The 16,561-nt window shown below is 37.6% G+C and overlaps 1 protein-coding gene across 1 annotated transcript in view; it reads left to right on the top strand.

Annotated features, from left to right (window-relative positions):
• LOC127450161 (dedicator of cytokinesis protein 11-like) overlaps window positions 1–16,561 on the top strand; it is a 121,170-nt gene that overhangs the window by 21,457 nt on the left and 83,152 nt on the right. Inside the window, exons 9-15 of the mRNA XM_051714052.1 lie at window positions 4,572–4,651; window positions 5,364–5,447; window positions 5,556–5,696; window positions 7,819–8,055; window positions 14,649–14,771; window positions 15,225–15,307; window positions 15,955–16,077. Of these exons, the coding sequence (XP_051570012.1) occupies window positions 4,572–4,651; window positions 5,364–5,447; window positions 5,556–5,696; window positions 7,819–8,055; window positions 14,649–14,771; window positions 15,225–15,307; window positions 15,955–16,077 (871 nt within the window). The remainder of the gene's footprint in view (window positions 1–4,571; window positions 4,652–5,363; window positions 5,448–5,555; window positions 5,697–7,818; window positions 8,056–14,648; window positions 14,772–15,224; window positions 15,308–15,954; window positions 16,078–16,561) is intronic.

Below are 16,561 nucleotides of genomic sequence, written 5' to 3'. Positions count from 1 at the left end.
GTTTGGTTCTCTGTGTAAATATTTTCTCTTGTGATAACAGATTACTGAAATGTAGGGAGGCTTTATTCTCATAGAGGAGTTGCAATGTGAACGCTACTTTTGGCTTGTTCAATAAAGACACTAAACTCCCTATGCTTCTTTGTTATAAACATTGACCAAGAGTGGCCTTGTTTTAAAGGTTAAAAAAAAATGTGCAAAAATGAATATTCTGTCATCATTAACTCACCCTCATTTTGTTCCAAACCTGTATCACTTTCTTCTTTGGAACATGAACATGACATCTCCTTTTGTGTTCCATGTAAGAAAGAAAGTCATACACGTTTGGAACAACATGAGGGTGAATAAATGATGGTGGAATTTTCATTTTTGGTTGAACTATCCCTTTTAAACCCTTCTGTAAGCTGGTCTTGAGGAAATGAAATTCTGCTTTCAATAACACTCAAACATATTTGTTACTTCTTGTTTTTTGGAATGACTAATAAGCAGGATTTAGATCTCTGTTGAAATGACACAGCATTATGCAATAACACGTCTTTAACATCCTTTAGTGTGTGAGCTGTCATGTAAAAGGAGAGCATTTAATTCATGATTTTCAGTTATGTCCGAGGTTATATGATTACTACTGACACACCATGGATACACAAGCATTAGAATTAGACATCACTAGAACAGCATAAAGTGTCATACATACTATACTCAACACTCTTTGGATGTCTCATTCAACCTCCAATCTCAACTAGATTCTTCTGAGGAAAATGTGAGCAGAGTTTGTTCATGTAAAACTTGTCTACATGATGCTGGGATGTTGTGGGTGGTTGCCAGGGCATTGCTATGTGGTTGCTGAGGTTTACCAAGTGGTTTTTATCATGCTGCTTTGTAGTTGCTATGGTTTTCTGGCTGGTTGCTTAGTGGTTATTTTGGAGCTGTTGAACTTGAAATAGAACGTGTTCTCGCGTTAGAAAAAAGATGCAGCGCAACCAATGGAACAGAATGCAGGTGCCTTGAGTCAAGTTTAAAAAAAAATTAAACTTGATATGCCATCTTAAAGGGATAGTTCACCCCAAAATTTTCTCTCATGATTTACTCACCCTCCTGGCATCCCAGATGTGTAGACTTTTTCTTCTGCAGAAAACAAATGAAGATTATTAGAAGAATATTTCAGCTCTGTAGGTCCATACAATGCAAGTGAATATTGATCTGATAATAAAAGTATTCCATATGACTCCAGTGGTTAAATCCATGTGTTCAGACATGATATGATAGGTGTGGGTGAGAAACAGATCAATATTTAAGTCATTTTTTATCATAAATTCTCCTCCCTTCCCAGTAGGGGGCGATATGCACGGAGAATGTAAATAACACAAGAAAAGAAGAATGAGAAAGTGAAAGCAAAGTGGATATTGACTGAGCAAGGAGGATAATTTATAGTGAAAAAGGACTTAAATATATATCTGTTTTTCACCCACACCGATCATATTGCTTCAGAAGATACAGTTGTGGCCAAAAATATTGGCAACCTTGGTAAATACTTGTTTTGGAGAAAAATATTTATTTAATAATGAGATATTTCCCCTCTTTCAATTGTTTTACTTCAATTAAAGGTTAGATTTTTGTGTTTTTTTGTTTTTTTTTTAATGAAAGATCAAAAGGATAAACAATGCAGATTTTTTTCACAGCCTTCTTTGCTCATATTTACCAACGGTGCCAATATTTTTAGCCACTGTATGGGTTTAACCACCAGAGTCGTCTTGAGTACTTTTATGTTGCCCTTATGTGGATTCACTTGCATTTTGAGGACCTACAGAGCTGAAATATTCTTCTAAAAATCTTATTTTTTGTTCTGCAGAAGAAAGTAAGTCATACACATCTGGGATGCTAGGAGGGTGAGTAAATAATGAGAGAATTTTCATTTTTGGGTGAACTAACCCTTTAAAATGCTGTGCTCATGGGATAAGAAGTTGAAAAAGAAGTGAGATTCATGGCAACAAACAAAGACATTAATCTAGAGCATGTTCACATAGAGATTAGAGAAACAATTCCAAAACATAAAGAATGATGTTTTTATTTATTTTGTTTTATTGTAGAAGCTAGATGGTTTTACATTGCAACTGTGCCTCAGATGCAAGTCCATTGCAGCTGTATTTGTTAAGATGGGACAGATTCATCAAACCTATCTATTGGTTGGGTTACCCTCAAGAGGTTTCTGTGAGAACCCATTTTCTGGGTTCTTGTCAGGAGCGTCCTTAGGGTGCCACCTGCTGTGTTCCTTTCAGGAGTTCCTTTGAGATCTCGTTTATGTTTAGTTAGCACATCTGTTACAAGTTATAAAGGTCTGTCACAAACTGTTCCTTGTGTTAAGATTCAGAAGAGCTATGCTACACAATTGATATCCGTAAAATCTTTTGCCCACGAGCACTTGGTCTGGATTACTCTTCTTTATGTATTAGGAAAAACTCTGATACATTGGCGAGCCACCCATCATCTGGTCAGCCAATGCAAGAAAATCTAACAATTTGGCGAACCAGCCAGGAGAAACTGATAAGAAGAAACTCCTTAACTACAACAGGAGAAACATACAAGAAGATCTAACAACAGCGCAGACGGACACAAAAGTGTTTTCTGTGTTTATGGTCCCTTACTGGCCCAAATAAAATGTCTCTATGGCCCCATTTACACCTTGCATTAACATGAGTTTCATATCAGGATAGTATCTGGATATTCTGTAGCTGGATTGAATTTACACATTGCAGTCAAATGCATCTCCACTATGATCTTTTAGAGATTCGATCAAAGTCACCCGTGCAAAATGCAAAACGCTACTTCCTTATTACATCAGAGGCTGTGGTAACTGAAAAGTCACCATCTTTTACCAAATTTTAAAAACACTGATGGATAATTCAAATGCTTTCTATCACTTTAACAGTCAGTGTTTTCCCTTATGGAAAATTTTTTGCCAGCCACCAAAGCAAAATTTCGGGTCGCAGAAGCAAATTTAATGATATTCATCTTGCGTTCGTTACTGCGCGAGTGAAGCCTGGTTTCATGTGTGTAGAAAACAGGAGAGAGTGGAGAGCGAGTGGGGATTTGAGGAAAAAAGATATTCCAAGTGTATTCCAGTGGAATAATTAATGTGATTTTGTTCATTGTTCGTGTGACAAGATTGCAAGATAGCAGTGTCTGTTGTGTTCTTCACATTACAATGGTTAAATTAACAGGAAAAAGGCAAGAACACACAACACAGCACTTTAACAACGGATGACTGTAGCACGACTTCATCACATAATTAATTACTTGCGTAGTTGTATCCGGATAACAAAAACACATTTACATTTACACCTTCTTTGAATATGGTCAGAATCCGTTCCTGACCACCTCCGAATGTGGTTTCAGTGATTCCATCACGATCCGTTCACAATGTGTCTTGGGTGCCTTTACACCTGTCATTTAATGTGGTCATGTGATATCTGATAGCAATCCGATCACCGAAAACGCATGTTAATGCAAGGTGTAAATGGGGCCTATGCTATTCTGGTCCCATCTGGTCCCTGGACTTGTATTATAAATCTAGGTGATTTTTCACCCATTGTATCACTAAAAATCATACGTATGTTCTCCCACAAGTTGCACCATTTGAGGTAATTCAAATCATGCCTGTAGTGAACAAATGGTGCGGGTTCCAAAGTTAGGATTAGGGGTTTTGAAAAACCCTTAACCCAAAGTACGAGCAATAGTAATATTGATGCTTGCCATAACGTCTTAACAAGTTCTTCTGGTTTTCATTACTCTTGACTGTCTAAACAAAGACAATCTCTCAGAAGCCCTCTTCATGAGTGCATTTCCCTATTTGGGGAATGGTTCTTTTGTTTATTGTAGGGGGTCTTGACAGTATATGTGAAGCAAACAGCTGTTTATGTTAAATACAGCCTGTAACATACAGTGAAGGGAGAGAGGGTGGTGGCACTGATTACACCTTTGCAATTCACAGATACAGTGTGTATGTCTTGCAGTTTCTTTTTCTGGGCACATTTGTTTCCTAGAGCTGTAATCACAGATCAGTCTGAAGTCTTCTGGGAACCCAGCTTTTTAAGTGCATTCATGAATAATTGAGAGAAATACAAAGCACAAAGCTCCAATTTGTGTCCCTGGTTTGACATTAGAGTTTATCAGTAAAACGTATATTCAAATTAAACCCATATTCATCCATTAAGTAATAAAATAATCAGCTTCTTGCACAAAGGCAAGCATCACTATTAATATTGCTCATACATAGGGATTCGAACAGACCCCTAGCCCTAAGTATTAAAATTTGGTCCGTTACTTGACTCATCATACATCATTTGAGCAACAGACATGAAGTATACCTCAAATCGTGTGGATTAGAGGTGAGGTGTTGTATTACTTTCAAAGAGATTGGACTTGCAAAAACAAATTGCAATGCTCTAAATCATGGTGACGACTTTGCACAGGCAGGCATCATTCACATTTTCTTCAGAAAATGTAATAATCCAGTCTGTGCTTTTTGTTCTCTTAATTATTTGTAATTCATCAAGTTTTGTGACTCATCCACACAGATGATGACAGCAGCAGTCAGGGGAAGCCAGAGAACCTTGCAGAGAGCTTTGGCCGAAGTCTTCATCCAGAGCTAATGAAGGTACTTCACATAAAACAATTGTCAAATCTGGTAACTGGAGTGGTTTGAACATTGTAATCCATCACTTGCACAGAACAAATTGAGTCCCCTGTGAGGCTCTTTTATTTGATAGAAGATAAGCACTTAGGCTGTGTTCTAAATGGAAAATTAGGGTAATGCCTATTGCATACTGTCGTGTTTAGTGCCTACTACTTCTATAAAAACAGCATGTGAAACAGAATGCAATGTGCAACAATAAACATTTCAAACAGTAGTAGACTACATTGTTGTCACATGACCTCATCATGTTGCATGTTTAATTGTTAGTGACACCCAGTTAACATCTCAGAAATAAATATGGTTGTTTTGCATTTTTTGTCCAATTTTGTGAAAAAATGCCTTAACTTTTGGTAGTTCAATCAAAATTAAGTCAAGAATGAGATATTAAAATTGTGGTTGATATTGCCTCTAGTTCTTTCACTCTAAATGGAAGGTTAATTTAGGTGCATTGCATTGGGATAGAGTAGGCTTTACCATTCATTGTGCTCTGCTGTATACAGCACTTTTTGTACATATTGTACATACTACATACTGAAAATACAGTCAGAGTAGCATGGTTTTTTTTTTCCATTTCGAACATAGCCATACTTTTATTTATAGGATATTACATCATAAATATAAAAAAAAAAAAAAAAACATAGTTAATACAAAGTGTTTGTTCTCTCATCTCTAGTACGCTAGAGAGACAGAGCAGCTGAATAAAATGAGCAGAAATGATGGCCGGCAGAAGATCTTCACCCTCGATTCTGAGACTCAGGTTAGTTGCCTAAGTCCAATGTAAAACTATTATGGACAGACAGTCTTTCTTTGCCTGTCTAAAGTAATGATGAAAAGTAATAAATGATGTCTCCCTGGTCCTCTTCAGAGATTAGATTTCTCGGGCATTGAGCCTGACGTGAAGCCATTCGAAGAGCGCTTTGGACGAAGAATCATGGTCAGTTGTCACGATTTGACCTTTAGCCTGCAAGGATGCATCAGTGAGAAGAATGATGGAGCACTAACCAATGTGAGTGACCTCTGATCTAGAATTTGTGCATCTTTCAAGTGTCTCACTTTTGTTGTGGTAGTCCGGTTTTGGCAGGAAATGATGGCAACTGTATCTAGATCATGTGATCAAACAAAGTTCAACTTTTTGCTTAGTCATGTAGAAGGATGTTTAGCCTATGAAAAATCTATCAAAAATCAAAAGTCAATATTAGCAAATACGATAAGTCTCTGAATAATTTCTCTAAGCAAAAACATAATTATGTTAAATTACTTTCACCTATCCAAGTTAAAAATGCATAGACAACTATAAGTAAAGCATATGTAGGTCGAAAGTGTAAACATTGTGGCTCCGTGGCACTATCAAAACAAGTGTGCGCTTTCCGACCAGCCAGACATAACAACATTGGCAACTTTTTTTTTTTTTTTTTTTTTTACAATTCTGTTTGGTAAAGCTTGTGGTGCAGAAATACACTCCAACTTTATTGAAGCTTCAAGCCTTTTATCAAATAAGCCAGACTACTGCCAGACTAACTTAAAGGTGCACTCAGTAACTTTTGTCTTTGTGTAATTTTGGACTTACACTGATACCTAGCGGCTTGGATGAAGCATAATTTAAAATCAATTGTTTTCTGTTTCAGATGCCATTGTAGAAATGTAGTATTCACACAGTCAGCCATGATTACTTAATCAATGAGTGAAAATGTCAAATAACAGGACGGTTACTGAGATTAATCGAGTAGTAATCGGCTAGTCATGTGATTCTAACATGGCAGCCTCCATGTGTGGACCCTCTTCATGTAGAATAAAACAGCTTTTATAAGGTTACTGATATGACTGGAGTCTTAATTTTAATGTGACTGGTCATGATTTCCTACATATACTGCAAAATTACAATTTATGTCTTTAGGAATAAAACTTTTTTAATGAGGAAAAAATTACTGAGTGCACCTTTAAGACTCAAGTTTAAGTTTCCATTATCAAAGGACAGCAGTTTAATATACTGTAGTTCTCACAGTTGTTTAATTTAGTTATATTGGGGAGTTATTTGACAAGAAAAGGATTAGAGGATCTTGGCATACTGTATGAACAGCAGTGCAGACAAAAGACTCATCCAGGACATCATACACAGTGATGAATACTGTCATGCTCATTGGTGCATGCTCAATAGCTCTGGGGAAGGAATGCTTGCACTCATCAGCGGGGTTTGGAAAGCTGTTGCACTGAACACTCCTTGACTTTCCGACACTTTGTTGAAGGATCTAGAGAAAAATGATTCAAGGAAATGGAGTGAAATGACACACACATATGTGCTGGATACAAAAATCTAAAAAGTACTGATATTTAGGAAAATATATTGGTGTATATTCAAATTTACTGTAAAAAGGTCAATGAAAAATGACCAAAGATCAGCAATGCGAAATGGCGAAATGGCGGAAGCTATGTGGCAAAAGCTAATAGCTTCTTTTAGCCAGTCTGTTAGCCAGTTGGCTCACTTACATGTGATATGTCAAGCCAATCAGCTCGCATGGTGTAAGCTGTTTGGTCCTTTGATATGTAATTGGGTAGCCAATCAGCTTGCATCTCTCTCTTTGTCTAACATTGAAATTACTCCGTTTCGCTGATAAGCCGGTTTCACTGCAGCGTGCTGTGAGAGTTCTTTCCCTGAAACCCACCTCCACCCCAGCTCCACTGGTCGAGATCTGCTACATGGGGATTGCTTGCAATGTCTATTTGTGCAGCAGCATCTCATACATGCTCGATGCATCATGTCTTGTGTTTTGTCTATTTGTGTAGCAGCAGCATGTCCACATGCTTAACTCATTATGTCTGTATATTTTCTAGCAGTAGCTAGTCTCCGTACGTGCTCTGCAGCAGCGTAGAAGATCTAGTCCGCAAAGACCAAAAAAATGAACAGTATGTAATTGACCCAGAAACTTGAGTATTTTTTCTCTCGGCGTGTGAGTCTTAGTGTCCCAGTTGGCATAAACATCTTCACACCACAAACCATATGATCCGTGAAAGCATATAACAGTCCAGAGACATTGCTTTACATCAGATATGTTTAATTCAAGGTTGCCAGAAGTCAAATGAGATGTAATGATTCACCATCCCCATTTATCCCATTTTTTGTCTCTCGTCAGGTGGAGCCGTTCTTCATCAGCCTGGCTTTGTTTGATCTGACCAAAGGCTGCAAGATCTCTGCAGATTTTCATGTTGACCTGAACCCAGCATGTGTGAGGGAAATGCTTCTAGAAGTTTCTCCTCAGACACCGACAGAACCAGAAGCAGGAGACAGCAATGAAACAGTCAGGGTCAACGGACACGGCCTGCCAGTTCTGCAGAGGGTCGCGGAGTCACTCTTACGCTTCCCCACTCAGGTTAGAGCTCACAATACTGAAATGAGTATGACTGATGCCACTTTCTAGAGATGCTTACTAAAGCTTAAAAAGGTTGTGTGGTTGTACTTAATTGATTTCAACACCATCGGGGGTGTTTGCAGTTTTGTCAAGTTCTGTGCAGCATATGCCAAATGAGTAAATTAGTTCTTGCGATTCCAGCAGGATTTAATTATCTTGTAAAAAGACTAGGGGCCTCATTTATAAAATGTATGTATGATTAGATTTGATCCTAAATTCCATGGTTTTTATCCTGCATCAAAAGTGAAGAACAAATCTAGATTTTTAAAGGCGGAAACTGACGTGAAAATCTTTTTATGCGTACATCAACTGAACATATGAGCCAGTGCATGCATGCTTAATTTATTTATTATTATTTTTTTAGTGATGCAAAAATAGTCTGTGACTGAATGAATTGATTTTATAAATGAGCGAGCACATTTATGTGAACAAGAATATTCTGTGTATGAGTCAGTATGTGGTCATATTTAGATTATGTATGCATAATGTGAATGCTTTAATTTGGATATCTGCTGTTACTGAATATTTCCAGTATTTATAGCAGGGTTCCTCAATTAGTTTTCACCAAGGGCCAAATTCTGCCAACAATACAAAGCCAAGGGCCACCGACCACAATGTTATAACCACAATGTTTGCTCTGCTATTATTATTATTATTGTTGTTGTTGTTGTTGTTGTTGTTGCTGTTGTTTTTGTTGTTGTTTTGTTAAAAGTCACAATATACATATTCTGATTTTTTTTTTTTTTTTTTTACATTTCTCAGTAGTCTTTTATTCAAACAATTATGAAAATTTTTGTATTCAGAAACAGAAAATTAAAGAACTTTGCCTGTTGAATACTAAAAACAAATGAACAAACAAAAAATCTGGATCTCCATGTCTGCCATGCGAGTCAACTGCTCCTGCTCATCTCCAGACTGGATCTCTTCTCTTCACTTTCCCTAATTGAAGATTCAATTATTAGACCTTTCAGCATTAATATTTGTATTGTTCTTAGATTTTATGGGGATCAATCTGTAACAGTATTAACTGACATGTACTCGCATTCAATGAGAGAAGTGACAGCGACAGGCTGAAGCAATACCTCTGATGTTGGGGCTATATTCTGTTGTAGCAGTCCAGAGACACTGATCAAGATGCACACTGGACAGACTGTTTCTATTCTGGTTCTTGATGATGTCCATTATAGAAAACGATGACTCACAGATGTAAGTGGAGGGGAGCATTGAAAGTAGGAACATTGCAATGATTCTGCTGTTCTTGAATTTAGCTTGAGAAACCACTTTTGTCCAAAAGTCGCTCACACTAGCCTCCTTGTGTTGCTCTCTGAGCAAATCAGACATTCCGAAAATCTCCAGCTGCAAAGATGCTTCATCTAAGGATGAAACCAGCCGTTTGGCCTCAGCAGTCCGTTGCCCATCTGCTGGGACTGAAAATGGCTGTCTTAGGAAGAGAAGTTTTTCACTTGACAGGTTAAAGCTCTCAAATCGCTCCTTGAAATTCTCTGCCAGTCTTGTCACGAAGTCACGCATTAGCGGGTCCTCTCGCATCTGGTGTTTCTTGTAATGCTGTTGCAAATGCGGAAAATGTAGCTTTCCCCCTTGAAGATCCCGTTCAAAAAGTGTCAGCTTTAAACGAAAAGCTTCAAAAGCTTTGTACATGTCTGCAATGGTGTGGTTCTTGCCTTGCAATTGCAAATTAAGCTGATTAAGGTGAGACATGATATCGCACAAAAAATGCACGTATGCCATCTCTGCGCTGTCGTTCAAAAACCTCAGAAATTTCTCTGCCTTTTGGCTTTGAAGGCTGCTTAAAAATGAACAAAGTTCATTTTGAAGTTCACACACTCTCTCCAGCACACGGCCCTTGCTCACCCATCGGACATCGTTGTGCAGCAAAAGATCATGCCATTCTGCTGACATTTCCTCCAGCAAGGCTCGGAAAAGGCGATGTTGCTGGCCAGAACTCGCGCGAATAAAGTTTACCAGCCTCATCGCAGTATCCATTGTCTCTTTAATTTTTCCAGACAGTTTAGCGCAAAACACCGATTTATGAATTATGCAGTGAAATGCTATGAGTGTTGGGTTAACAGCAGCTAGCCTGCTTATCAGGCCTCTGTGATGTCCAACCATTGACGGAGCCCCATCAGTGACAAGTGACACAACTTTGCTTAAATCCAATCCATTCTTTTCAAAGAACTGCATCAGTTCATTAAAAACTATTTCTCCGGTTGCACGCCCCTGTATTGGCAGCAAACAAAGCAGCTCTTCACGGAAAACCTTCCCATCAAAAAATCTGACGAACACTGACAGCTGTTCAATGTTGGTTCGGTCGCAAGACGAGTCTATTGCAAGTGACATGACTTCTGCTTTCTTTATGTCGGATAAAAGACTGGACAGACACTCAACCGCCAGTGCCTCTACTCTTCTTGTTGCCGTGCAATCGGATAATGGCATCTTCTGTAATAGCTCCACGACCACTTTCTTCGTTTTGTCATTGTGATTTAAAACATCCTCCACCATGTCAGTTGCACAGGTTTTAATTAATTCGGCATCCATGAATGGCTTTTTGGCCTTTGCCAGGTTCCAAGCCACACGTAAGGATGCTGCGGTGGCATTCTCCTGTATGGATGTGGTTTTGTGAATAACAGCAACTGATTGCTTGTAAGCTGCCACCAATTGTGTTACCCTCTGTCTGCGGCTCTCGGAATGTTCTGGATAATTGCAGTTAAAATTGCTGTGCAATGCATTGAAATGGCGTTTGATGTTATCAGCCATACAGACCGCCATGGTCTGTGTGCTTAACAAACATGTTGGCTTTGCGTTGTGGTGGTCAGGCAAAATAAAAAAAATCGTTCAGTCCATTCACATTTGAATCGTCTATTTTCCGTGTCCACTTTTCTTTTCTTCACACTCGCCATTTTTTCGCTGTCAGACTAAGCTGTCAATGATGCTGCGTTTGAATTTTCGCGACAGCGACGTGCTTACGCTGACATTACCTTGACAACGCTATTTGAAAGCGTGGGCCAAACATGTTTTCTCTCGCGGGCCGCCTATTGAGGAACCCTGATTTATAGCCTTATGTGCACGTTTCCATTATAAATTAATTTTGAGACCTGTGAGATAATATATGGTAAGTAATATGTCAAGCACATTTGTGGAGCGAGGAGGAGGAGAGATTATTGTGTACAGCCCTTAAAACATAGCTGAATCAATATAAAGATAGATGAAAGCACAGCAGTGCTCTCATATTTTTTTTTTTTATATAAATTCGTCTTTCAGCCTCTTGTCTGCTGTTATAGAGGACGTAAATAGAAACAAATGATTTGACTAGATTGCTAAAATGCAGCGTAATCAATGGCAAGAGTGAGCTGAAGAGAATAGCTGGAAAAGAACGCGCATGTGGTTTATACAGAACACAATTGCCATGTGGACTTCATATTTCATTATACAGGGAGCATAAGAGCTTGTTAACCTCTTTGTGAAATTAAGGTTTAGCAACAACATGGATGTTAATTGAAGAATGGTGTGGATTTACAGTGAACGTGGTCAATTAATTGATTTATTATTGATAATGAAAATGAATAACTGAAGATGAGTTAGTATTAGGCTGCATCATATGGGCAGAAACCAGTAGCGGGACTCCCTTTTTTAGAAAACTTTGCCAACTGCACAAGAACTTTCCGTATGACTGAATGAATGAACGAACAAACGCATGAATAACTTGTGCATGTGCTTTAACCTCTTGAGACATCCACATGCATGGACATTTTGTTTTGGCTTCGCTATATGCTATGCATAATTTAATTTAATTTAAACTGACTGATCTCAGTTCAGGAGAATCTAGGCTGTCTATAAAGGATTAAACTTTTGACACGTGACAAAACAACATGGCACCGATCTCAGCTGAGTTTGTCTTTGGGAGAAACGGCAACAAAACTACATCTGGTAAGAAACCTCATTAAGTGTTTACATTTAAAACCACAGTGTTTTTGTGAGACTGTGGTGGGTGGACCTCGGACCCTCTAGCGGTGTCTGGAGGCATACTCCCATGTAAGAAAATTTTGAACAGTTTAAAGTTATATGCATCAATCTGGTGCACTCTGAGAGACTAGATCTATGAAGAACTTGTGAGACATGCTTTGCCGAAGCAACGGAGCAAAACACAACGTTAGAGATCTTTTATGTTATTATGAGAAGTGTAAAAATATTTTCAGTTCATTATGAAACTGTGGCAGGCCTCCACAGTCTAGGTAATTAATGGGAAACACTGAAACCAGTTTGAGTCGAAAGTCTCTAGTTTCATCCGATATGCCATTTAAAAAATTTTAATCGATTTATCGTGAAACGGCACGCTGTTAAACACAACGACCACTTACGTGGACTATGGGCTAATTTTCCTTAAAATATGTACAGTATTCACTGTGCTTTATCACGGTGAGAGTCAGTGGATGCATCCAAAAGCTGGAAAATGTTGCTTTTAGAGGATGTATACGGATTTAGGATGAAAATAAGGTGTATTTCAAACTGTTCTGAGACCAGTGCAGACCGACAGCACACTGGAGGTTGTCATTCCCTAATTAGGGAGCAAGGGAGCATCCTATGGCATTCACTCCTAGCATCCCGTCAAAAGTTCAGTTTCAGGCTGCAGATGATGTTTGCACCACTCAACATGTTTGGCAGACATGGCACAGTGGTAATCAGTACATAGATTCAGAATTTTTCATGCAAAATTTTATTTTAATATGGTTGGCAGTGATTGGCTGATGCTGGCCACTACTTTGAATCAGAATTATTTATGCTAATTTCTGATGTAACGTCTGTAACGTCTCAAAAACATGAATAACCAACACTCCTGGAAACAAACAATTTGATAAAAAAAAAAATGACTTTCTATAGTTTGGTATTATTTAAAATGTCTTAATTTTAATATATATATATATATATATATATATATATATATATATATATATATATATATATATATATATATATATATATATGGAAAATGCACTCAGCTGTCATGCTCTGGTCTCAGGAGGTTAATTGTATTCTGTCTCACCATATTAGGATATTTGTGGGCATTCTGTAGGTGGAGAGCACATGATTTTAAGATGATTTGCGATTTATCAAGTGGGATGCATTTAGGAACTTTTTTTTGCGTATGGACGTTTTATAAATCATACGTTGGAACATTTGGGGAAATTTTGTACGTTCGTATTATTTCTACTATTAATTCAAACGTCTTTATAAATGAGGCCCTAGACTTTTACATTTTATGAAGAAAATGTGTTTCTTGCCCGTGCAAAACAAAAAACCTATTTATTCTGGTCATCTACTAAAATTTGCTCTGTGCAGGATATTTCTATAAATGTCTGGTAAACCTTTCCACTGCTAGCATTGTTCACCGCTGCCGAGAAAGATGCTTATTCACTGCTTCTGATAGGGAAGTCAATAGGCTTTCAGAATTTTGCACATCCATGCAGTTTGCTGGGCTGTAGGTGGATGAAAATGGTTCATTATAGTCATTTTCCCTCATCATTGCACTTCTGCTAATTGCTTATTCATACAGCTATCAATGTGAAATCACGTTCACATGGACTTTCATACCACATTAGTACTAAGTTTCGTGTATACAACTAGAGCATGATTAAAATGCACCTTTTAATCTCAGGTACAGATGATTTACAGTTGTAAACCATGGATAGTAATACTTATAGTTTAACCAAAAAGGAACATTTTGTCATATACCCCCTCATGTTGTTCCAAACCCAAATTTTCCACTGTGAAACACAAAAGGAGATATTTTCCTAAAAGTCCACGCTGCTCTTTTCCATTGAACAATAGAGATTGGCGAACCCAACTGTCAAGCTCCAAAAAGGGCCATAAAAAGTACTAAAAAAAGTAGCATTTGTGACTTGTTCACTGTACTCTTTTGAAGCCATACAGTAGCTTTGTGTGAGGAGTCATCATTCAAGTCGTCATTCACTGAAAAATGGTCCCCACATTCATATCATGATACAAGCTGGATTTTATTTATTTTTTTTTCATTTACATTAGTTTGAGCTTGCTTTGCTGTAGGTGGCTTGTGGCCAGAGCAGGAGCAGTCTTACCCATTAACAGCACTGTTTCACAGCATTAGTGCTGCACACTAAAGCATAGTGAGTGCCATGACAGCCTGACACCTTAGACAAATTGAAAATGTTCCGCCCCATGTTATACTTAATTTACCCAATCTGGCAACCATGCATGCGCCGTACTGAGATCATGTGACAACAGGGTAGCGTATTATTGGGTACAAGCTAGTAATGTTTATATTACCGGGCCATATTAACCACTAAGTTGCCTCTTCCCTATTTGTTGCATATGCATGTGTTGCTGCTTGAGTGGTGTGTCTGTAAACAACAGTGAATTACAAGAATAAAAGAAGAAAATTATAATCTTTTAATAAATATCTGTTACATATTTTCTACTTGTCAATCTATGCATAATTCTTTTATTGTGCACCAGTGCTCAGAAAGGCTTTGAGCCACAGCATGTTCTTGTGTGTTGTCCAGGGGATCTTCTCAGTTACTAACCCTCACACCAACATCTTCCTGGTGGCACGGGTGGAGAAGGTTTTACAGAACGGCATCACCCACTGCGCTGAGCCCTACATTAAGACTTCTGACATCAGCAAGGTCTGTGTTTGCCCCTGGAGCTGAATACAAGAGTGGTATAAACAGCACTTAGACATGACGTCTTTCTAACAGAATACAGGCTTTTCTTCAGTTTGCTCTAACATCAACTGGCTATTTAGAAAACATTTTTACAATACATCATTTTAGAGAATAATTAAATGATAATTAATGATGAGTAATACATTTAAATATCACAGTGTTGCAAATAAAAAATAAACTCAATAATGGAAAAAATTTGTGTTATTTATAAAAAAAAAATGTAAACCTGTTTTTGGTAAAAAAAAAAAAAAAAAAAAATGGAATTTATTCTGTTAACTTTTATCACTATATCACTATATTTTCAGAAGTGCTGTACTAAACTGCGTTCCTAACTATGAGTTATTGCAGATTTAAATGCTTCCAAGATATTCTGTAGAATATTTCCATGATTTTGTTTATATATCTGCTTCTCAGACAGTACAGAAAATCCTGAAAACTGCCAAACAGACCTGCCAGCGGCTAGGCCAGTACCGGATGCCCTTCGCTTGGGCCGCCAAGTAAGCCACAGAAACACACCCATAAAGGCTTAGTGGAGTAACAAAACTGACTCACATGGTCTATTTTTTTTATTTTTTGTTTTTATTATTATAGCAGAACTACCTTCAATTTCAAACTGTAATGTAAAGGTATTCTCAGTCAGCACTCTATAGAAAAAGCTTGAAATGTTCTCATCATTTCCTTACCCTTATGCCATCCCAGATGTGTATGACTTTATTTCATCTGCTGACCTCAAGTGCAGTTTTTTAGAAGATTTTCTCAGCTCTTTTGGTCCATACAATGCAAGTGAATTGGTGCCAAAATTTTGAAGCTCAAAAAATCAGCAAAAGTCAGCATAAAAGTAATCCATAATGCATATCACCCCCTACTGGAGTTGTATGGATTACTTTTTATGATGCCTTTTTGTGCTTTTTAGAGCTACAGAGCTGAAATATTCTTCTAAAAATATTCATTTGTGTTCTGCAGATGAAAGTAAGTCATACACATCTGGGATGGCATGAGGGTGTGTAAATAATGAGATAATTTTAATTTTTGGGTGAACTATTCCTTTAAGACTAGCTGTAAATGTTTAGTTAATGTTCTTACAGTAAAAGTTAAATTCTGATACTGTGGACATGAAGCTGCTATGTGTGTTGTGTGGCTTCAGACAGGTGTTTAAAGATTCCCAAGGCAGTTTAGACATGGATGGGAAGTTCTCTCCGATCTACCGCCAAGACAGTAGCAAGATATCCACAGAAGACCTAATCAAACTACTAACAGATCTTAAGAAGTGAGTGATAACTTATGTGTACTAGATCAGGACACTTGAGACTTGGTACTCTTAGGGTGAATGCAATGAAACCTATCCAGAACATTGTATTTAACATTGCTTAGAATTATAGTTATAGTTCATTTTTGACATCATTTTCATAACAATAAAACCCCCATTTTCATAACTAAATATATATATATACAACCCGAATACTGAAAAAGTTGGGACAGTATGAAAAATGCTAATAAAAACAAAAATGTGTGTGTGATTTTTAAATTATATTCACCCTTTGCTATATTGAAAGCACCAAAACTAAACATATGATGTTTTACCTTGTAAATTTAGTTTTTTGAAAATGTACAGTAATTTTTAATCAGATGATTGCAACACCCTCCAAAAAAGTTGAGAAAGGGGCAGTTTAAGACAAATAGCAATTTGACGTGTTAAAATAACAAGGTGATGTGAAACGAGATGTTAAACAGGTGAGGCAATCGTGTCATAG

The sequence above is a fragment of the Myxocyprinus asiaticus genome, chromosome 1 (assembly GCF_019703515.2).
Source record: "Myxocyprinus asiaticus isolate MX2 ecotype Aquarium Trade chromosome 1, UBuf_Myxa_2, whole genome shotgun sequence".
Taxonomy (NCBI): Eukaryota; Metazoa; Chordata; class Actinopteri; order Cypriniformes; family Catostomidae; genus Myxocyprinus; species Myxocyprinus asiaticus.
Note: the sequence above shows the minus strand (reverse complement) of the source record. Positions and strands in the feature narration are given on the sequence as shown.